The sequence below is a fragment of the Streptopelia decaocto genome, assembly GCF_964273445.1.
Source record: "Streptopelia decaocto genome assembly, chromosome: Z".
NCBI lineage: Eukaryota > Metazoa > Chordata > Aves > Columbiformes > Columbidae > Streptopelia > Streptopelia decaocto.
The window spans coordinates 17,778,588-17,801,601 of record NC_138657.1 but is presented as its reverse complement, the minus strand read 5'-3'; the positions used below and the strand labels follow the sequence as shown (position 1 = coordinate 17,801,601).

Here is a 23,014-nt window from a genome sequence, read left to right as displayed (position 1 = left end):
GTTGCACAACCTATAGTCCTGGACAAAAGTGAAGGCAGGGGTGAGCAGTGGCAGTATGGGGATGGACCTTGTAACAGAAGCACCAATGAGGTTAAGTTGTAGCCATTACCCCTGTATTTCATGCTGGCTTGGCTTACCTGTAAAGGGCTTTATCACTAATTTCATGTTGTTTGTAACAGTAAAAAGGGGAAACTGCTGCAGGTTCTCTAGTTGGAAGTGATTCAGAAGCTTCACAAGTAGCTATGACTTTGGAGTAATTTTCTTGTTCTTCAGTAGACATAGGTGCTGAATACCTGACAAATGGAATAAACCTTTTATCATTCCTGTTGACACGGCATCCATATATTTTAGGTCTGAAAACTCAGTCATGTGAGTAGCTGTTCCATGGGCTTCCCCTTTTCAGGGGTTCCACACATGTCTGTGTTGTCCCAGGATCTCTGTTTATGGATTGCCCTACAAACACTGTTAGCCAGAGTATTTAGAGAACACTGAAGTGAAGTTGTGAAAAGCATAGTGGACAAATATTGCAGAAAAGAGTATTCTAAGGGGTGTAGGTACTTTTATTTCAGGTTTGAAAGGATTTAATGAGTTCTCATTTCAGTGTTAGAAAGTACAAAATGGAGTTAGTTGAAGTATAGAAATATTACAATTTTTCATGAAGTAATTTCCCTTCCTTACTTTCATCTTGTGCTACAGTTCCTTGCACTATAGTGGTTAGTACCTTAGTTGCATAATCTTCTGTTAAGATGTCTTGGTAAGCATGCAGGATGAGTAACTGATCTTTCCTTCAGGTGAGTACTCAGAACACTTTTGATAACAAGTTTTAGAACTCTTGTAGAGTGTGAAGATGAAAAATACCTTTTCAAGATAATTTTTATAAGAAAGAGCAGGATAAGAACAGGAAGAGAAACCAGGTTGCAGGGAACAGGATTATACCTTCTCTGCCAAACCACCTTTCTGTTAGCAGCAGAGACCAATGTTTTTGCAGTTATCAGTCTAGGACATTCTAAATACAATAAACTTTTCCGTTTTGGTGCATTTATTTTTCAGTAATATGCATGAACAACCACTCCATGGTAGGTGGGACCTTGGCAGCTGTGGCAGTCTTGTTTTCAAAGATGGGAACCAGACTTGCATTCTTGGTTAGCTTTCTAGATGGGATCCCTAGAAATCTGGTGATGGAAACGTGGGGATCTAAAATGAGGTCCCTAGATTCCCTGAAAGGCTGGAACCGTATTCAGGTTTATTGCTTGGCAGCCACTCCTTAAATGTTTCTCACTCAACCTTTAAATAGATAGGTTTTTCATGAGATCAGGTATTTGAAATTGTGCTTGTGATATTTGAGCATAGCCTATCAGCTAGTTTTAGTATTATAGAAACTTCTGCTTCACTGTTTTAGAATCATATGCTTAGTGAACATTGCTGGCACTGGGAGAACACTCTTAGCAGATCTGGAATGTGCAGCTGAGCAGTGATGTGTACTGCTTGATCAGCTGATGAAATGTGGGTTTGGATGTGTGATTTTTGTAAATGACTTCCAGATGTTACAGCTGCCAGCTGAATGTCTCAAGACTGCACTTTTAGGTCTGGATTATGAAACAAAATGGGTGAAATATGCACAAGATGAACTAGTGATTCTGTAGTCAAATTACTTCCTAACCAAAGGCAGAAAAATATAGATGCTTTTACTTAGGTGTACTTGCATTAATTTATAGGCTGTGAAGAGCTTGAATGGACTGATAGCTAATGCCAGACAATTTTCTGTGCAGGAGCTTTGAGTTCTTCTGTTCTTTACCTCACTTAAACTTCCTTCTTTTAAAACATGACGTTTACCGTGCTAGAACTGAAATCCAATTACAAACAATACTAACTTTTTAAGGAGCAGAAATCAAAGTTTGTTTTGGAGTTTCCCTAGAATTTCCATTAAATCTCTGTATAGGACTTATTTTATTTGCAAAAATTTCTTTAAAGTTTTTAAATCCTCATACTTGTTGAGGGAAGATATTTAGCTTGAAAGCAGTGTTTTATTTCTCTCTCTCTATTTTCCCTAGGAAGTACTAACATAACCATGATAGAAGACAAAGGTCCACGAGTGGCTGACTATTTTGTGGTGGCAGGGCTCACTGATACAGATACCGCAACCCTCTTGGACCAAGAAATAAGCCGACATGAAACAAAGTCAACTGGTCCAAAGGCTCCAATTACTGACATTGCTGTGATAATTAAATCAGCTGGTGAAACTGTCCCGGAGGGGTACACCTGTGTTGAAGCCACCCCTACAGCCCTTCAAGCCAACTTGAACTATGGAAGTCTAAAGAGTCCTGAACTTTTTCTTTGCTACAGGAGAGGCCGGGACAAACCACCTCTTACTGACATTGGGTAAGATTTCTATAACAATTCTGTTCCTCCTTCAGTAATGATCAAATCTTACTCTTTATAGATGGTGATGAAAACAGAAGTGATAGAACTTTCAAAACCACATTGTGTTTGAATCTATATTGCTTATGGTATTTATCCATGTAGTATTTTCTTTCTGAAATAAAGTCTTCTAGTGAACGTGTCATTCTAAAGTGAGTGATAATGTTTTAACTTCAAAAGATATGATATATATATAGAGAGAGAGAGAGAGATTGAGCAAACAAAATATGAGGAACTAAGTTCTTTACTGCAGTTCTATGAAAGGTGAGAGAATAGTACAAAATGAATTTATAGAGATGGTATAGTGCAAATCCAAAAATAAAACATGCTTAATCTGAAAGTGATGACTTCAGAAGACAAAAATTATTACTTTGTGGAATTCACTTTAATGCTTAAGGTAAAAGATATCACTTAAAAATGGTAGGACCCTGAAACAAAGATATTAAAATTACCCAGCTACATAGAGTCTTGTAGCCTGCCTTACTGTCAGATCAGAGTATTTATGGGGTTGCTTACAAGTTCTGACATGATTGGTTGCAAACACTGGTTTACGTGGTCTCTTGGTAGCTCTAATCATGCTTCCGTTTAAAAAACTATGCTCTTTGATGTCTGAGGCACAAGTTCCTAAAGAGTTTTCACGGAATGGTCAGGGTTGGAAGGGACCTCTGGAGATCATCTAGTCCAACCCACCTGCTGAAGCAGGTTCACCAGAGCAGATCACACAGGAATGTGTCCAGGCAGGTCTTGAATGTCTCCAGAGAAGGAGACTCCACAACCTCTCTGGGCAGCCTGTTCCAGTGCTCTGGCACCCTCAAAGTAAAGAAGTTTTTCCTTATATTCAGATGGGACCTCCTGTGTTTCAGTCTGTGCCTGTTGTCCCCCATCCTATCGTTGGGCACCAACTAAGTGTTTGAAGACCTTACATAGAGTCAATGCTTTAAGTTCAGTGCTTAGTAAATGCGGGAGGCAAACCTGACAGGGAAGCTCTGAACCAATTTTGTTACTTATAGGATACTGAGTTTAATGTAAGTATTCAGAATCAAGATCACAAAATCTCCCAAGATCTTGAGGTGGCAAAAATTAGTCTGTGCTATTAGCATATTGAGGTAATACTCAATCTGTAATAACTCATGCAGTGCTACAGTATTGTCTAAATTGCACTGTATAGCACTTCTAACTCTCTGGGTTGGATAAGGACATTGTAGAATTACTGAGAATGTAATGAGAAGGAGAAAATAGAGCATGAGTGGAGAGAACTGTTACGATGATGGCAAAATAAGAAATATGTTTTTCTTCATTTAGTTATCACATAAATAGTAAAGAGTAAAGTAAAAATATGCGTCTATGTGTAAGCTATAATAAATTCAGTTATTTTCATTTATAAGTTCAAGCATATCAGGCACAATGCCTGCATATCCCACTTACAACCTTCAGTTTGAGTGCCAACTGACAGGTAGAGTCCAGTCAGGAAGAAACTGATAATGCAGTCATAGAATCATTTTGGTAGGAAGAGACCCTCAGGATCATCGAGTCCAACCATAACCTAACTCTAGCACTAAACCATGTCCCTAAGGCCGTTGTCTAAACACCTTTTAAACACCTCCAGGGATGGTCTTAGTAATTAAATTAGTTATATGGCAAGATCTCTGTGTGAAGGATTATAGTTCAAGTTGTGTAATTAACCTGGTACATTCCAATTTCACTTCATCTTCATCATTTAAACTGTGTTCTAATAATGTTCAGTGAAACCATGATTTTTAAAATAGTCTTTTCTCATGTCTGTGACTGACACTGCAAGATGAGGTAACTGTTACAATGGGATTTGACTGTGTTAAATTGCAGTATGAAGTTATTCTTTGAATGATATGTCAAACTTCAGTAAGTTTTAGAAGGAAGAAATTATAGAGGGAGTGATTCATCAGAGTAATTCCTAAACCGTTAGTCTTTGGTGTGTGCCTTTGTGGAAGTGACTCTTACAGCACATGTTTATTTTTGTGTTTCCCACAACTTTAGAAAGGGAATACCTGATAAACAAAGAGGCAAGTAATTGGCTGGCTAAAGACTTCCTTAACAGAGACACCTTTTAGAACTATTGGTGGAAAACTGGTATTTGGCAACTAGTATTTATTCTATATTTTGTTTCACACAGATCTAGTTAGGATGTCACAGTTAACAACTTGTGGCAGGCTTTTCTCTCTGAGCAACGATGCGTGTGAATGTTTTCCCCCTGCTGTTCCTGCTGTTTTGCAACTACATGCCAGAGATGGTTAAAGCAAGCTGCTTTTTTTTTTCTTTCCTTTTTTTTTGTGAATTTCAGTGTGTTCAAATGAAAGTGGAGTTTGGGCAAGAGGTGCTTGTGCATTCTGAAGGTTAGTTTATGCTGTTGGCTCCTCTTTTAATTAAAGAACCCTTAAGTCACCTGACATGCTGAGTGGACTTAGCAGGTGGAGGAAGAGTATATCCCTCGAAAGTGCCAAATCCAAATTCTTCTGTCAAGGTTGTTGATAAATATATACAGTCAAGTTATCTTCTAGTCTGAGCATTCAGATAATTCTTGATAAACATTTGTGTGTGTGCATTTCTTTCTGGCCTATTTTTATGGAAACCAGTTAACAAATGCTGTTTGGAGGAAGAGGGTAAATGGGGGTACACTGTACGGATTCTCTGCCACTGTCCTTGTGTTCTGTATTTCCGCGCCTTCCATTCTGTTTCACTCCTATTTTTCCTTTCGTTCTTAAGCTGAAGTTTCTGTAAGATGCTGGAGTGATGTCCTGCTGCAGGCCCTCACTTGCAAATAGTTAAGCCATGTGCTGTGCTCCTGGATGTTGCGTTTGCCGTGGCTGTTTGGAGTCAGAAGCATAAAGGTTTGATCATAGGACGAGAGATCTCCAAAGTCCTTTTCCTGTGTAGCTGTAAAATGTAGTATTTTAAGCGTGTATGTCTATAGAAAATTCACCTACTAGACATTCTGTTGCTTTCCTGCCCAATATTTTTGCTGATATTCCAGAAACAGGCAAGAACTGATATTTGAGATTTGTTTTGGTTTAGGTGCAGTGAGACTGTGAAAGAAGATCTTACCTCTCTTTGTTTTGCACTTGAGTTAGGAGTAGGCACTTGTTTCTTAAATGGAAGAAAACATGACAGGAAAATGCTTTTTAAGTGTAAATGGTTTTACAATTCTTAGCGCTTACTGTAGAGAAGACCAAGGAAAGAACATCAGGCTTCTTGTCTGAAGCGGAGGTTCTTGTATGACTAATGAGGAGGTTAGGTTGTTTGTTGGGTTTTTGTGTGTATGAGGAGTTTTTTGTTTTGTTTTGTTTTGTTTTTTGAGGTGGGTGTTTGCTTTGGTTTATTTTTTTTAATTAGTATGGGAAGCTTTAGTTTGGTTAGAGGTTCTGTGCGCAGGACCACCTCATTCAACATACCTGGTTTCTGAAAATATCTGCAGTAGTATCGGTTGAACAAATGTTTTTCTTTGCTTTTTCTTTCTGGCTTCTCTTAAATGAGAAAGGAGGAGTTATTACAAAGAGTTATTTTGTGTTAGGACTGTAAGAGGTTGGACCTAGAGGAGAAATCAAGCTGGAGAGGAGATCCACACAATGCAGTTTGCAACAGTCTGCCCATTTTGAAATGGTTTTCCAGAAGCAGAGTTTTCTGTGCTTTAAGAGTATAGTATTTATCTTTTCTAAACTGTGTTTGTTACCTGAAGTGTTGAAGTATACCTTTAAATCAGTAAAACTGATTGTGACAGGACTTACATGTAAAATGTGAAACAGCCTTACAAAGACAGATTTCTTTTTTTTGTTCTTCCTTAGGAAGTAAGAATGTAACATCTAGAGGGAACTGTAGGTTACATTTTGCTTGAAATGAAACTTTACTAAAGTTGGGAGAATAATGTAGCAAATAAGATGTACTTGAATTGGAGGCCAAGTATAAGCTCATAGAAGCAGGAAACAAGTCTTATCCTGATCAGGATAATAATTAATCAAAGGCAGACACTGGGAAGTTGAGACAAGTAGGAGTAAACATGTCTCAGAGAAGACTTTGCATATATCAGGTGTCATGTTAAATATTTCATGCATCACTTCTAAATCTTTTCATCAGAATTATTAAAATAATTGCCTGAGCAATCCATGGTGTGGTGGTTTTCTTCTGTTTCCTTGTTTTCTTGAATTCAATACTATGCACAAGGTCAGGAAATGGTGTGGTTTTGTAATACTTTTGCTGGTAAATAGCAGGTTGAGATGAGAGTCACTTTCATTTTCTTTTTGCTTTTAATAGGAGGTGACCCCACTGTTACAGTCTTGAACTCTGGTCAGCCCCTTACCTCTTAGATGTATTTGCACAACTAAGAAATTCTTCAGTCTTTAAGTATCATTCTAAGAATACTTGTAAACTTATTACATTGAACTGTGAGAATTGTCTGATTAATATGGTTTCCCTTCTCTAAAGCTGCCAGCTGGCAAATGTTTTTAGAATAACTTTAAATTCCTGGATTTAGAATACATGAAATTGAAACTGAAATTGAACTGAAACTTCCATTGGAGATGGCTGTGTTAATCTGCTTTTCTGTTTAATGTAAGACAGCAATGTGAAAAGTTAATGTAAACTCTTTATGCACAATGAAGGTGGCCTGAGGGCTGCTGCCATTGTAGTTGCTGGTAGGTTGGTTGGCCATGGTGGTGGTTGTTGTGGTTGGTTGGTTTTTAACTTTATGAAACAAGTAACCCAGTAAAAAGGGTGCAATACATGTTCTTTGAGAGATTATTAGTTTAGAAGTAATTTGAATAGCATGTACCTTCTGTCTACATAGCTTGAACCAGTAAACCAGTAGGCAGTAGATTAAAAGTAATGTTGCAACTTGGAAATACTGGTATTAGACTGGTTTTGAACATGAGATTACATGTAGCAAAAGTGTGATGCTTTACAACTGTAACCATTATTGAAGTCAAGAAAATTGTCCTCCATGAAATAGCTGAATAAATTTATTTGACAGCCTGGTAGCTACATAAATATACTCCCAGTTCATGTGATTTCTTTGCTTTATTAAAGTATTCTAGGACTGTAGTTCACATATGTCCTCCATACTACAACAAGATACACATTTATTCGGTGGAATCAGAATAAACAGTAATATTTGCATATTCCAGTTGAAAGATGGACAGTAGTATTTGAGTAATTTTTAAGTTCCCAGAGAGATTTCTTATAATATTTAAATATTTCTGAATTGTTTCTTTGCCTCAGATTGTGCATGCTGAAAGACAATATACAAAATACACATTAGAACATTGCAATGATGACATAGGGTGCTACCAGATGGACAGCTTCTGTGAATTTGTCCAAGTAATTTCTCATATGTTTAAATGAGTGTAATATTTTGTTTCCTTCCTGTCTGCAGAGTTCTATATGAAGGGAAGGAGCGCATCATTTCAGGCTGTGAGGTGATTCAAGCTACTCCTTATGGTCGTTGTGCTAATGTTAACAACAGCTCAGCTTCTTCTCAACGGATCTTTATCACGTACCGAAGGGCTCCTCCAATACGACCTCAAAATTCATTGGCAGTGACAGATATCTGTGTTATTGTTACCAGCAAAGGAGAAACCCCTCCTCATACATTCTGCAAAGTTGATAAGAATTTAAATTGTGGTATGGTGAGTAATTAAAAGCTTGAGTCTCTTATTTTTTTTTTAATTTAATTTAATCTAATTTTTTAAACTCAACAAACAAACCTGAAGGTAAAGGAGTATCTCTTTGAACTCTTAGCACTGTTTTAATTCTGTTGTGTCACTGCATCATGGTTCTTTCATTCTATGTACCATCTGAGAGGCTTCAGTTTTGTAGGTTTTGTTGCTCCGATTTCCTTTGTGTTAGGAATTACTTCATCCTGATTACTCACTTCTTCAGTTTGCATATTCATGTCTAGGTGCTATTTAGGAGTAATGCGGTGGACTTTTTTTTTTCCCTTTCTTCTTTCGGTGATGCTGACACTTGGGATGAATCACAAACACTTTTTACTTAGTTATTAATAATGCTTATGTTACTAAGATGTATAAGAATGATAATTAGTGCTTATAGTTTCCTCACCTACTTTTTTTTCAGTGTGCTTTTATTTAGTCTGTTTTGTATTTAGTTTACCCAGGCTGAAAGAAGTGATTATTTTTTTTTCAAATGGTAGAGAGTACTTAGACAAACTGCAAAAAACACTATGTAAATAACAAATTTATGGAAGTACAATAAAAGGTTCAAGTGATGATGTTTAGAATTTCACTTCCACTGATGAGTTCCTATAAAAGTGTAATTTTAAATAACCAAGTAAATGTGAAGCTGCAAATTATTTGCTTCACTTCGCCCTGTTGTTCTGTTGGAGTAAGTTAAAGAGTAGTGTGGTGGTACGATTATTTTATGTAAATCCTGTAATCTCAAAAAATGTGAGAAGGATGAATTCTTGATTTAATGGTTTATATGCATTCAGCAGCCAGCCAGCCATTTTATTCTGTAATTCTTTTTATGTAAATGTCTGCTTTGTTTTTAAGTGGGGGTATGTTAAAAAGCTTACACTTGATTTCTCTGCTGTCTGTTGTCATCTTTTCTGGTTCTAAGATGAAACTTTTGTCTTCCAGTGGGGTTCCAGTGTATACCTTTGTTACAAGAAGTCTGTGCCACCTACGAACTCTTTAGCATATAAAGCTGGTAAGTAATCTTAGAAGCAGACTGTCTAAACACGCTAACAGAAGGATTTACATGCTTTTTTGAAATCAGATGATAATTTTAAAACCTTAAGTGCTGTTTGTCATAATTCTGTTCCTAGAATATGTCAGTTGAAAACAACTCCTATAATGTCTTTTTTGCTCCCCTCACTTTTTCCCAGGGAAAAAAAAAAAAGCATTAATAGGAATAGTATTGTTCTGTATTAATGTAGTTCTTATCATGACAGGTTTGGTAGCTTAGGAGCTTTAGCAGAAAGCCTAGCAAGCATTTCAGATGCAACAAAAGACTTCATATTTCTTGTATTGGTGATGACGGAGAAGGAGTAATTAAAAATTCCATTCAACATTACTCATATTTCTTTTTATGTCTCACAGCTAATGTAACATCTTTCATTTAATTTGAAAGTTAAATGTGTTTTTTGCCTTCAGCTCCACAACTACTCATTTGTTTCTTATTAGAGGAGAGTAAAAAATATTCTGAAAAGACAAGAAGTCTTGTCTTTTAAGTCTGACTTTTATAAGTTTTTTAATGCATTGCTACAGATTATTACTCCTTTTTTCTGTGGAAGTCAAAAAGAACTTTCAGAAGAGTTTGTACTGAGCTTTAAGTGCACCAAATTCCTTTGAAAGGAATTTGGTAGTAAACTACCAAATAGAAGTGGAAAGCATAGATGGTGAAGTCAGTGTAATATAATATAAGCTAGAAGAACAGCAATAGCAAACCAATGCTTGTGTGCCTGTTTGTTACCAACAAGAATGAGACATATTTCTGAAAACTGAATAAACTATTTGTTTCAGTTCAGCATATTGACTGATTAGCAGAAAATGTGAACAGTCTGCTAGTTCTTCCTATTTTCAGTGGAGGTATTAGTGCTGTTTTTACAGTGGATACATTATCTCTTCATAGGAACTTCTTTGTAATAAAATACATTCCATGGCACATTTAAAAAGCACAGGTAATTCCCAATTGGTTTAAAGTTAAAATCTTCACTAATTAGTTTTCACTATGTACTGTTTTTTGAGCAGCTGCCAAAAGGGAGTGCTTCAATATCCATGTGCAATTTTTAAGTGTTTGTTACTTGGGTGGCTTAGTCTTACTGTCAAATGAGAGACTTTCTTCTTCTGCAGATGTTATCTTTGGTTATAAAGTCCAGATAACCAACAGACTTTGCTGTATGTTGTGGAAAATATGTTGCCTACTTTATTTAGGGCTCACAGAGAATATGTGCTTACTTTTCCTTCTCCTGTTCTGAAGGCTTAATTTTCAGGTATCCTCAAGAGAACTATGAGTCATTCCCACTGTCAGAATCTGTACCTCTCTTCTGCCTGCCTATGGGAGCTACTATTGAGTGTTGGGATCCCCAAACCAAATATCCACTACCAGTTTTCTCAACATTTGTACTGACCTGCTCTTCTGCAGAAAAGGTGTGTCTCCACTCTGTGACTAGTTTTTTAATTTTAGTTCAAATGGGTGCTATGAAGATAAATAGTCATACAGTTTCTTCTGTATTTGAGAAATACTACAAAATAAATTGTTGAATGCTTGCCTTATAAAATTGTATTTCTTAAGCCTTCATGTAAGACAGAAGTGAATGAAGACAGGGAATGGCTGGAAGAGCATGTGCTGTTTAGTCCTGTGTAAGCTGAAACAGACACTTAACAAAACCAAAACTAGTGGCACTCTGTTTCAAGTAGGAAGTTTCTAGGAATGGAAATGTAACCTACGTGTTGAAGAGGTGTTCACTTAACTACATGTGTTAGTAATGCTTAAGTTGTTATGGTTTTCCTATGATTACCTTAAAAGCCACTTCTGTGTGAATTTGTGAATTAAGCTCTGTAGGTATCTCTGTATATGAATAGGAAAATAGTTACCAGAAAACAGCAGGGCAGGAGAAGGACAGTATGTGTTGAGAGGTAGCATGTGAAAGGCTCTAAAGAACTGATGAGCTCCTGAGACCTGTGATGCTGTTGAATTCACATGAAGTGATAGCTTTAGAGCACCAGCCATCTGCAGAACCTGTACAAAGGCTGTCAGCACACATGGGCACAAAAAATGTGTTGTGTGACAAGCCCACGTGTGAGAAGGCGGTGTCTGCAGTACACAGACAACAAGGGCAGGGTTATAGGTACACCTGATGAAGCAAAGGAGCCTTATTTGGGGTTGGTCTCCCAGCAGTTGCTTCAATTGCCAGCTGTGTCTGTGTATGAACTGTGTGAGGGAATGATTGTAATGTATGATTAGCTCTCTGTGACTAATAAGCAGCAGTTTGGCTCTGTTAGTGATGAACTTACTTCCACTCTGCCTCAGTCCCCTATCAGGGAAATTTATATACTTCTGCATTTCCAAACAGCAACAAAAAATCTTTCTCCAATATATTAATGCTTCTTTTGCATGGGGGAATGCAGTGGCTGCCAGTATTTTTCTCGGAGACAATGTATACTGTGGTATCAATCTTTCCCTGGCCTCCTTTTGCTAAGCTTGCCAGAATAATTAAGTTATTTATGAAACTGACAAATAGGAAGGAATATTAGAAAAGGTCAGTAGCTGTTTAGCTTGATAAAATGAGTGAAGTCAAAGCTAAAACAATTGTATTGTTCAGTGTGGTAATGATAAGCGAATTTACTGAACACAAGCATTTCATGAGAGTTGTTTTTCAGTCCTGTTAAAGTTTTTCTGTTTTTCTCCTGGGTCTGCTCAGCTGTTTTTCTTCATCTTTTAGGTTTATGGTGCTGCTATTCAGTTTTATGAGCCTTATCCCCGGGAGCTGCTAACAGAAAAACAACAATTGAAGCTGGGTCTCCTGACAGCTGTGGAGAGGAAAGTGGTTACTTCCAAGTCCATCAATTCCAACAAATGCATCTGCCTTCTCTCACACTGGCCTTTCTTTGAAGCATTTAGAAAATTTCTTATGTTCATCTACAAACTTTCTGTCTCTGGACCTCATCCTCTTCCCATTGAAAAGTAAGTAAAACATTTTTCAAGTTAATGCAGGAAGGTGGCTGTATCTGCTGAAGAAGTCCTGTGATTTATGCATGTCACACTTAGTTGATATATTTGTTCCATTCTCTTGCTTGCACTATGTAGCTTATGTTGTGCTGATAGAAATTATTGCGGCTTCTGTTTAATAGTAATGGTTCTTGTAGTGCCAGGGAAGTGAACTGGATTTTACTGTGGCTTTTCTGTTAGAATATGTCAAGCCTGTTTACCTTTCTCTTAACTACGTCAAACAGAAAATGGCTGAGCTATGAGATCAATGCTAATGTTTGCAGTCCTGCATTTTAGGTTAATAGAGTAAGCTCAAGGACTCTGCATTAGCAATGAATATCTGTGTCTCTTTCCAAGCACTGCAACTAATGCAGATTTTGTGCATGTGTGTGAACTCTGTAGGGGATGCTTTTCATGGTCATAAACGTTTGCTGGAATATGATGTTACCTTCAAAACTGTATTAGACCTCTGGCAGTGCAATATGTAGCTTCTCTTAGCTTCATTGGAAACTCTGTAGAATGGGGTTAGCCTGCCTGGGATTTTAAATGTTTTGCCTAAATGCCAGTGTGTTCTTATCTTTTGCATACATATCTGAAGCTGCCAGTATTATTCACACCTGAAGTATGAGTGAATGGAGCTTCTTAGTTTCAGTTTGCATAAATAGGCTCTTAAACTTATCAAAACAGTAAATAAATCTTAACAGCCTTTCTAAAACATGGTACCATAGTGATTCTAAAATGTGATTAACATTGTTTTCAGTCCCTGATTAGTCTCCAGTGTTGGTTTTCTAACATCTTGCCTTTTTTTCAGGCACATATCCCATTTTATGCACAATATACCTTTCCCTTCACCACAAAGGCCAAGAATTCTTGTGCAGGTAAGCAAAACATTTTCTTCCATTTTTAGTTAGAATAAAGACAAACCCTCTTTCTTGGTTTTCAAAGCCTGGTTTCTTCCTTTAGGCTTGTTACTCAGCTTTGAATCCTCTTATGCTGGAAGGGAAAGGGGAGAAGATCGATGGGTTGGCCTTCTCTTTTATTGATATAAACCTGTAGTAACGTAGCAAAGGAAACTATGTCAGACTTCAGGTTGTACGGATGGCAGCAGTGTCCTACTTCTAACTTGGGAAATTTCTGCCATATATTGCCCTTTTATTTTATAGGCACCATTTGCATTCCCTCAGTGGAGGGGTTGTTTGTTTTCTGTCTTTATCTCACTTGTCTGACCACTACAGTGGGTGAAACGTTGTTCCCCTGGGGCACTGTGTCTTGTGCTTCTCTGTTTAATCACCCAGCAGCAGTTATATGTTCAACATTGAGTCACAGACAATTTCCTGTAACTTCTGAAGATCGCTTCAGTGACTATGACAAGCCCCGTTGGCCTGGTGAACACAAGTCCCGAAGGTTCTCTGATTCACGTCTCTTGCATGACATCGTAACTCTGTCTGTCAGGCAGTTCGTTAGACTATGGATATACATTTATATTGGAATATGATACTGTATTAACTTTGTAGTTGTCCGTATCAATCACATGGTACTTTATGTGTTTCAGCTTTCTGCCCACGATGCATTAATATTGTCTCAGCCAGTTTCTACACCATTGCCATTAAGGTATCATTGTTACTACTTTAAATGTATGCTACCTAAAAAATTCAGAGGCAAATAGGAATGAGTCATAGAAGGAAGCCAAACATTACTGCAATATTGTTAGATCTTGTAAACAGAAAGCTCAATATGCATTTATAATATTATACAGTGTTGTCTTTTTGACATAGACCTGTCCTTTGTGGAAGAATAATGTCACTATTTATCCTGAAATACAGATGAATTGCCAAATTATCATAGGGACTATGAAGAAAGAAGAAGCAGGCTGTGAGGAAGAAAATATGTGTATTTAAGTATCTTATATTTTCAGAACCTGCGTAGTAAGCAAAGTTTTTTAAATAGCTTAAATAGACTGTATGTTTTCTGTATGTAAGAATCCTGTGTTTAATCACACGTCTTACACAGCTTCTTAAGTAAAAAATTGCATCCAGCCACCAAACTGCAAAGTAACATGTAAGCACTTTTCTAAGGACAGATTTTACAGCCCTGTGCCCTTATAAATGTCTTTACAATACCTAAGTGTGTACAATCCAAACAAATGAAATGGAGTCAAACCTATAGAAACTAAAGGCATGTTGCTATCAGAATGATGGATTGGTTTTACTTGACTAGTATTAGAATTTGATGCTGTGGTTCTAAGATGAAATGGATATTCTCATTCATTGTTTTTGCCTGAGGTAACCCATCATATAAACCACTGGTTTATACTGTGCTTGGATTAGTTGTTAACTAGTTAGATCTGGTTTGCTGTTACGAAGACAAGATGCCTGTGCATATATGAGAGTGAGCACCATAAACAACACAAACTCAACAGTACCATGGTATAGCATGTGTTTCTTTAGCAATGGAAGTTATATTTAGCTTTCTTTGTGGCAGTACAACTCTCTTATTGAGGTGATAGCTATTAGATAGATACATAGGTATTTGATGTGTGGTAACACCACTCAACTAGTTGGTCATAAACAGTTGTCTGAAATCTGATAGTAGTGAATTTTTATTTTTTTTTTAATTTTTGTTTTAATACTTTAACATTCGTATTCTCTTCTCCCTTCCCACCTGCCCCTTAGTGGAGCAAACTTTAGCACTCTGCTCATGAATCTTGGACCGGAAAACTGTGCCACTCTGTTACTCTTTGTATTACTAGAAGGCAAGATCCTCCTCCATTCTCTTAGACCAGCTGTGTTGACAGGAGTTGCTGAAGCTGTAGCAGCTGTAAGTACAAAGTGTTCTGTATAGCAGTGAGAGAAATCAGTTCAAAGTCCACAGTTGTTATAAGGCTTTTTTTAAGTTAAAATGATTGATGTACTAAGTTACCATTTTTCCCAGCAATATGATTTAGTTAAAGTGCCCTAGTGTGTCTCATTGTTATAACAATTGAAATTATCAACATTTTTGCATAGATAACTAAGAGATGTGCTGAAAATAAGTGGTCAAACTTGAAGATTCTTTTCTGACAGCGTTACAAGGCTTTTAGCAATTTCGTTTCAACTTGCTGCATTTAACTTCTTGGTTTTTATTGTACAGTATCTGTTGTCTTGTTTTAATGCATTGATTTCATTTAATTTTTCCTTCAGATGATATTTCCATTTCAGTGGCAGTGTCCATATATCCCCCTATGTCCTTTGTCTCTGGCCACCGTACTCAGTGCACCTCTTCCATTTATTGTTGGAGTGGATTCACGATACTTTGATCTGTACGATCCACCACAGGATATTGTGTGCATTGACTTAGACACAAACATGGTGTACATGTAAGTTCTATGGAGTTTTTACATTTATCTGTAGATGGAGAGATTGCTGAAATGCTCAGGAAATAAAACTATTAAACACTTGTTGATCCAGTATGGTTCGTTTCTCTGTTCTTTTTCTCATTTCTAAAGTTTCATAGCAAATTAAAACTTAATAAGTCAACACTTGGTGCTGCCTATAAAAATGTGACACATATGTTGCTATAAATTTAGTAACAAAGTGGAAATGTGTTCCAGTTTGTTTTTCCACTTCTAGTACAGCTTATTAGGAAAATGGGACAAAAGCTAGAAAGGAAGAAGAAGAGTTGTTCTGGATTTTTCTTCTGCCCCACCATTTCTTACATATTCACCTTGACCTGTCAGTTTTGAATTTGGTCTGTCTGTGTTCAGTAACTGTTGTTACATGAACATGAGAGCTTCAGGACCCTTCATGACAGCTTTTGTTGCTGCCTTGCATTAGGAATACGTGGTGTTAATAAACAAATTTTTCTTATTACAACCATCGAATTTTTAGTGAGATCAATCAAGCAAAATTTGGTGTCTTGACTACATTCAATCTAAAATATTTTCACTTAATTATTATGTTTTAAATATTTTTTTCTTAAATTGAAAGTGTTGCATAGTTTCTTTACATCTTCTTGAGGAGAGTCTAATCCAGTGTAACTCTTCTGTTTTTCTGTAATATATCTAAATGAGAGTACCAATAACTGGATTGAAAATTCAGTTGCTTCAGGTGTTTAATTCTGGAACTTTGAGTTACCTTTCCATTTTAAATTAAATAGATCATAAATAGAAAGCGGCATCTAAGCTAGTTCAAGATGAAGGTGAACCTCAGTAGGTAAAGCACACAACTTTTCCCTGTGAAAATATAGTTGTACTTCACCTCATGTCACTTTTTAACTCTTGACTTTTGTATTTACTAACAAGTTTAATTAGTCATTTGAATGCTTTCTTGATTTTCATTGTATCAGAAGGAACAATATTCATTGCTCTACTGGAGCAAGTGTTTACATTACTGAAATGCTTGGTTTCATTAGCAGCATCAAAGGAAATAGTAAACAATATGTCAGTTTATGTTTTCTTGTTTGGTTTTTCTCCTTCACTTAGGTTCCCATTAAAAACCCTGCAAAAAGCTTTTTCATCACTGTATATCAAAGTATTATGTCACCAAAAGGGTAATTATAATAGGTATTGTGGAAAAAGAATATATTGAAGAAACTCAAGGAAGATAACTTGTTTATATGAAAATAATTGCAGTGAAAAAATACCTGAATGTTTTTGTCCATAAGTAAAATGGAAGTTGAAGACTGGGTTGCAGAAAAATTAAGATAGAAACAGAGGATTTAGCAGTGGTATAAGGATGTCAGAATTCTGTTGGGATGACTACTAAAAGGACCAAGTATCCACCTTACTTGGGCTGGTTACTGAACTAAAAATCTACCAGTGTCTGACCTCTTATGAGACACTCAACTGAAAAGGTTTTTTTACCTTTTACTCTCTTATAAGTCCAATTCTCTTTCAATAGTCAACCAATCTTTTTATTTTCTTGCTGCCCATTACACATATATCTCATCTGTACTACTTATTTGGCTTCCAGAGTAATTTGACGTCTGTAATATTTGGCTTAAGTAAATGTGAGATGCTGGTATGTGCATTATAGAACTTTTTTAACCTGGAAATGAGGAATTTTTTTTGTTTGTGTTTTTTTGTTTTGTTTTGTTTTGTTTTTTAGTTTTGAAGAGGTGTAGGTGAAGCCAAATCTCCATAAAGCACTCTGTGTTGAAAAGCATATGGAATTCTAAAATACTACATTGTTAGTAAAGATTAGTGATCCATTTTATTTCATCCATGTCTGTTTCTGGCCCTCTTTATTTATGTGGCCATGCTGCCTTATGTTGTTTTTTGTTTGTTTGTTTTATAAAAGCTAACAGCACTGTTGCTAATTTTGAAAGACTGCATAGTAGAAGAATAACATTTGAAAAATTCAATATTTTCTAGTGCATCAGTCTGTCTGTCTAATGTCTTTTTAGAGCAAGTTTGCCGCTATCTTCTGTGTGCTAGATTGAAGCCTTATTTACTGCCAAAAAATACTGAAGGCCTTTTATTCATTCAGCATCTTCCTTAATGCCTTTTTTGGGACCTTTTCAACTATTGCTGTGAAAGTAACATTGAAAGCTGGTTAAGGAAAGTAGCCTGTTTAGGGCAAAGATTTGTTTGTTTTATGTTTTATAGCAGGATTTTTTTCCTTGCATTTTTGGAATAGTTCCATCTGTATTGTTTATAGGCATGTCACTATGTTGGGGAAAACATGAGCAAAGACATTCATAAGTGTGTTTTTTTTCTTTAACTCCTGAAACTTTGGCTTCCTTCCTAAGATAGTCTTGTGTCAATGCCAGTTGAGCAAATAATAATTGATCAAACATTTCACTGATGCAAAGAGCAAAACAAGCAGTGACAGCATCAGCTTAGATGGTAATAACTGATTAGTTCTTTGTGGCCAAGAGGTCTGTTGTACTCCCTGTTACCGCAATTCTCCCCCACCTCCTGCCTTCCAGAAAGCAGATGGAGTAGGGGCTCTCAGGATTGACTCCCTACTCTCCCTCTTTTTATATCCAAATGCTCAAACAAGGTCTGGCATTGTACCCATTGTCCTTCTAACAAAGGTGAGCATCCTTTTAGGCCAATTTATCCCACTGCTTAACCAACCATGTAATTTTCAGACTGTGAACTAAATTCCCAGTCTCCCCAGTCCCTGCTAGCCTGTGGCTGAAGCTGGAGCTGGCTTGCCATGGACGTGTTGCAGTCTGCCATATGACCATGAAGCTACCAGACTGGTCTTCCAGCATTTTGCAGTAACAAGTTGATGTTCTGTTCCAAACTGCATTTATTTGTAGCAGTAGCAGTATGGCAGGTTCATGGTAGTATAAACTTTGCATAGTAATCACACACAGATTAGCGTGTTTAAATTATATTAGCAAGACAGATCAAAATTCTGAAAGGGAAATCAGCTAAGTCAAACTTCAACTAAAATGTCTAAATGCAGGCCTTTCTTACAGACTGGAGAAAACTTGTAACTCAATTAATACTCTTCTGTAACTGAGGAAATTAAATCCTGAGTTATGTCACTCCCATTTTTTTAAATTTTTGACAAGCAGGGACAGTAACAAGATTTCTTTTCAAAATAATTTTAGTTGTTTTGGTTACTGTGTTCTGAAAATGAAGCAACTTAGGGCTGTGGAAACTATTATTTTCTATATGGTCTGTATTTTATACATAATTTTTTCTCTCCCCTATCTTTTAGATCAGACGATAAGAAGAGCACCAACTGGAAGCAGTTTCCTAAGAAGCCATGTAAAAGTCTGCTTAGCACCTTAAAGAAACTGCACCCTCAGCTGGCAGCAGGTGAAATATATAAAATAAGATGGGAAGGGGCAAGAACAGAAACTAAATAAAGCAGGGGAAGTAAATATTTGAAGAAAACTACTAAATTTCCTGATACGCACCTACAAGTCTTAAATTATAATTAATACATAAATGTAAGGACTTCCTTCTATCATATGGGGTGTGAATTATTATTTTAGAATTTTATTTTCTTCACTGTGACTTGTTAAAATTGGAGCTTTTTAAAAACACTTTACTCATGATTAAATTATATTCAAACAAATATTCAGCTAAAACACATTTGGATCTCGACCTAAAACACTATTCACAGTTCTGATGCAAAATAATAAAGGAAATAGGGATATGAGTAAAATAATATTAAATATCTCAGCTCTAGTGCAGATACTGCTGACTATCTCAGGTAGGGCCTTTTCTACAAAAATAATCAAGTAGCTAAATTTTGACAAAGTATTTCATCAAAATAAAAAGAAAAGCTGATGATCTTCAGCCTAATGACTTGGATAGATAAGAACAAATTTGGAGCTGACCTAACAGTTTTCAGGTATCACTTTTTTCTGACTGTAGGGAGGCTCCTTAAGTTGTTTCAGGGTATGTTAGGTTGCATCATTATGGAGAAGGAGACAATGATAGCCTCATAGGTATACGAGGTAAACAAAGTTTGTAAATTGCGGAAATAGAAAAATGCATTGAGTAAGAGCTGGCTGGCTTTGCCTTAGTTTTCTAGTTTTTTGGTTTTGTTTTTCACACAGCCATTACTTCGTCTGTTAGAAAACCTCAGCTTTTCTTTTGGTTTTATCAGCAGGCTCTGTCATGCAGTCTACTGAATATAGAACTGCTTCCCAATACTAACTTGGGCACAACCAGTGGTCTTTTTTAGATAGATGGTTTTTCTGTTTTGGCAATATTACAACAGATATGTTATAATATTTATTTATATCTATATATAAATATTTGTATTACTATAATTGGTATTTTTGTTATAATAAAAAGTATGGAACTACAATTTTCAGCAGTACCTGCTATTGTTTTTTTAAGAGGGCAAGAGTAAAAACTCTGCATGTCATCTACTTGTTTCTGCCCCCTGGTGCACTAAAATGTTAAAATTTTGATGAGAAAAATAGTTTTAGGCCCTCTCTTGATGTACAGTCTTCAGAAGAGGGAAAACATGGTCCTTTGTGTTTGTGTCTATATATTGCTGAAAGACTACGTTGAGTTGGGTATGTGCTAACGTTAATTCAATTGAGATCCTCCTCATTGTTTCATTTCTCAGTGGCCCGGATGAGTTAGAAAAACATGTAATCAGCTCTTGAGGTAACCTGCTTTTTATGGGCCAGACCAATTGGAAAGTAATCACAAGATTTTTAGTATTGGTCACTTTGAATATGGCCAAGTAGAAAAAAGAAAAAATCCATCTTCATCACCTTGCAAAAGTTACCTTTTTGAATGCACTGAATTTTAATACAGGATTATACGTGTTGTTCATTGTTAGTTCACAGGAAGACTCAAGAAGGCTCTGCAGTGGAGATGACTCCTATTGAGGCAGACTTCTCATGGCAGAAGAAGATGACAGAACTCGAGATGGAGATCCAGGAAGCTTTTCTCCGTTTCATGGCATCTATTTTAAAGGGTTACAGAACATTCCTCAAGCCAATCACACAGGCACCTTCAAATAAAGCAACTGCTGCTGATTCCTTGTTTGATCATCAAGGTGAGGCTGAGGCAAACCAGCTGCTGATAGCATTCGCAGTGTTACAACTTTAGGGTTGAGGAGCTGCTTAACTTTACAAGGTCAAAGTTCCCCTTAGTTACACAACTCTTGGCAATATTTAAAATTGCAATTGTATAAAGTTAAACTATTCAAAGTTGATTAGAACATGGATATAGGCACATAGAACTGCAATTTTGCAATAGCTCTGGTATTAGAAAAGCTGCTTTTCAGTAGCGTGATACCCTCTCTGAGTGCCGTATTCCATAGAGGCAGCTTTTGGGAATGAAAGAATAGTGCTCAATTTGTAGAGAGCAAAAAGTGCCGGAAGCCTAGTAATGAAGAAAAGTAATGCTCTTGATATAAATGGCAAAGTAAGAAAGAATGGGACAGAGATCATAAACATAACAAAGCAGGAGTCAGCAAAGGTCATCTTATTTTCCTCATCACCTTAACTTTTCAGATCTGTTCCTGAGTTGAATGCTGGATAAAATGCCACAGGTGTTTCGTTTTGTGTGTAGTCATGGTGTTTTGGGGTTACTTATTTATTTAATTATTTTAAAAAAAAAAAATTCCCGAAGGTTGGATTTGAGAAGAGATTTTTAGCCAAAGGTTTGGAAAATATTAAATATTTTCAGGCCCATCACCTTTTAGGCTAATGTAATTTTTATTTTAATATTGCTATAGCTGTTAGATACTTCTTGCACAAAAAGTCGATAAACAGAGTGAGCAGATTACATGGGGGTGGTTGCTTGCCAGCTACTAGTAAGTATGGCAAAATAAAAATATTTTTTAAAAAGCTGTTATTTTAGTCTTCCAAATGGAAGTAGTGGTGAGTAGTTGATTTTACTGATACAGCTAATACTTTCTGTATTAGCACTTGAAATATTTTGTGTTGACAGTTCATGTGTTAATTTCTTACAGAACTCATGACTGGTATTTAGTTATATATTCCTTTTTATAACCAGGATTTTTAAAAAGCAGAGACCGCGCCTATACCAAGTTCTACACACATCTCACTAAAACACAGATATTCAGCCGCTTTATTGAAGAGTGCAGTTTTGTGAGTGACAAGGATACTGGCTTGGCATTTTTTGATGACTGCATAGAAAAGGTAAAAAACATGTAGCAATACTATTAAATTATATGCTTCTGTTCATGTGTTATTGTCCTGGTTTTTAGTTGTAAGGGTAGATACCTTCTTCAGCAAATGTTTTGAAGGACTGGAATTCTTGGTGGTTATTGCTGAGTCATTTTCTTCCTTCGTCTTCTTGCATGGCCATAATTTTCTGTGTTGATGCAGGAAACTTTCGTTAAAGCCTTGTAGGATGTCAAGCTACAAGGTAATGTGAGAAATACCAGTAGCTGACACTTTAGCACAATGCCATCCATGTCTTCCCTTTAAATGTTAATCACCTTCCCTCTAATGTGGAATTACCTACCAGTGGTCATCTGCATTGTTGCTCTTTTTCACACAATTTAAACCACAAAAACATGCCTAGTGATCCATTTGTGGTCGAGACTGATTTATGTAGATAAGGTCCCCTTTCATTGCCAGAAAGATTGCTGTAACCCGTTATTGTTTTCTGAAACAAAGTCTCTTCAGCATGGTTCTGGTCTATATGGCTTAGGGAGTTCATAGCTTCATCTGTAAAGTGCCAAGTTCTCAATATAAAAATTAGGAGCTAAAGAATTGTATGTATTTTTTTTAAGGTGTGTATATATGTGATTCTTCCTGGAGAGAACCTTCATTTTAATACCAAGTTTTTATAGAATAAGTCTTTGATTCAGTATTTGTTCTGATCAAATGAACACTTGTTAACAGACCACAAAATAACTGTTTAAAAGTTTCTTTGTTTTTATTTTTCTTCCTGCTGAGTATGGGGTATGCATCTAGAGTATACTTTAATATTTTCAATAATTTTATTCTATTGCAGGTTGTTAATATGTTGCATACTTAAATTGTCATACTGAAAATATCTACAGAACAGCAGTTTATTTCAATTAAACTAAATGAAAGCACTTTGATAGATTTAGTGTTTTGTATTTAGTAGATAATGTCAATGGATTGATAGCATGCTGATTACTACATTTTCTTATTTTCAGCAAAAGAAGTATTTGAAAAAGAGAGTACTTCTACAATCATATAAGAATTTAGTGTTTCTTATTTAATATTTCAGTAAATTACACAGCTTTGATAGATTTATTTAGGATATTTTTGAGAAGAAACTCTTTTTTCTCTTTCCACAGCTGTTTCCAGATAAAGGAACAGAAAAAGGAGAGAAGGTACTTTGTCCTTCAAAATGTTTAGAGATACCTGAGCATGAAATAAAAATGGAAAGATGAGGCTGTGGTCTTGATATTTGCATAATTATAATACATATAATTTATTTCATATGTTATACATGTAAATAAAATACAGTATATATTAAATATATTTTTAC

The 23,014-nt window shown here is 36.2% G+C and overlaps 1 protein-coding gene across 3 annotated transcripts in view; it reads left to right on the top strand.

The window, feature by feature from the left end:
• DENND4C (DENN domain containing 4C) overlaps nucleotides 1-23,014 on the top strand; it is a 79,779-nt gene that overhangs the window by 21,934 nt on the left and 34,831 nt on the right. For all 3 annotated transcript variants that reach the window (XM_082075049.1, XM_082075048.1, XM_082075047.1), the window contains exons 2-14: nucleotides 2,052-2,379; nucleotides 7,817-8,069; nucleotides 9,039-9,108; nucleotides 10,381-10,550; nucleotides 11,846-12,087; nucleotides 12,923-12,989; nucleotides 13,664-13,722; nucleotides 14,784-14,928; nucleotides 15,291-15,466; nucleotides 18,765-18,865; nucleotides 20,355-20,573; nucleotides 21,539-21,684; nucleotides 22,821-22,856. In XM_082075049.1, the coding sequence (XP_081931175.1) occupies nucleotides 2,069-2,379; nucleotides 7,817-8,069; nucleotides 9,039-9,108; nucleotides 10,381-10,550; nucleotides 11,846-12,087; nucleotides 12,923-12,989; nucleotides 13,664-13,722; nucleotides 14,784-14,928; nucleotides 15,291-15,466; nucleotides 18,765-18,865; nucleotides 20,355-20,573; nucleotides 21,539-21,684; nucleotides 22,821-22,856 (1,995 nt within the window). In that variant the 5' untranslated portion in view covers nucleotides 2,052-2,068. The remainder of the gene's footprint in view (nucleotides 1-2,051; nucleotides 2,380-7,816; nucleotides 8,070-9,038; nucleotides 9,109-10,380; nucleotides 10,551-11,845; nucleotides 12,088-12,922; nucleotides 12,990-13,663; nucleotides 13,723-14,783; nucleotides 14,929-15,290; nucleotides 15,467-18,764; nucleotides 18,866-20,354; nucleotides 20,574-21,538; nucleotides 21,685-22,820; nucleotides 22,857-23,014) is intronic.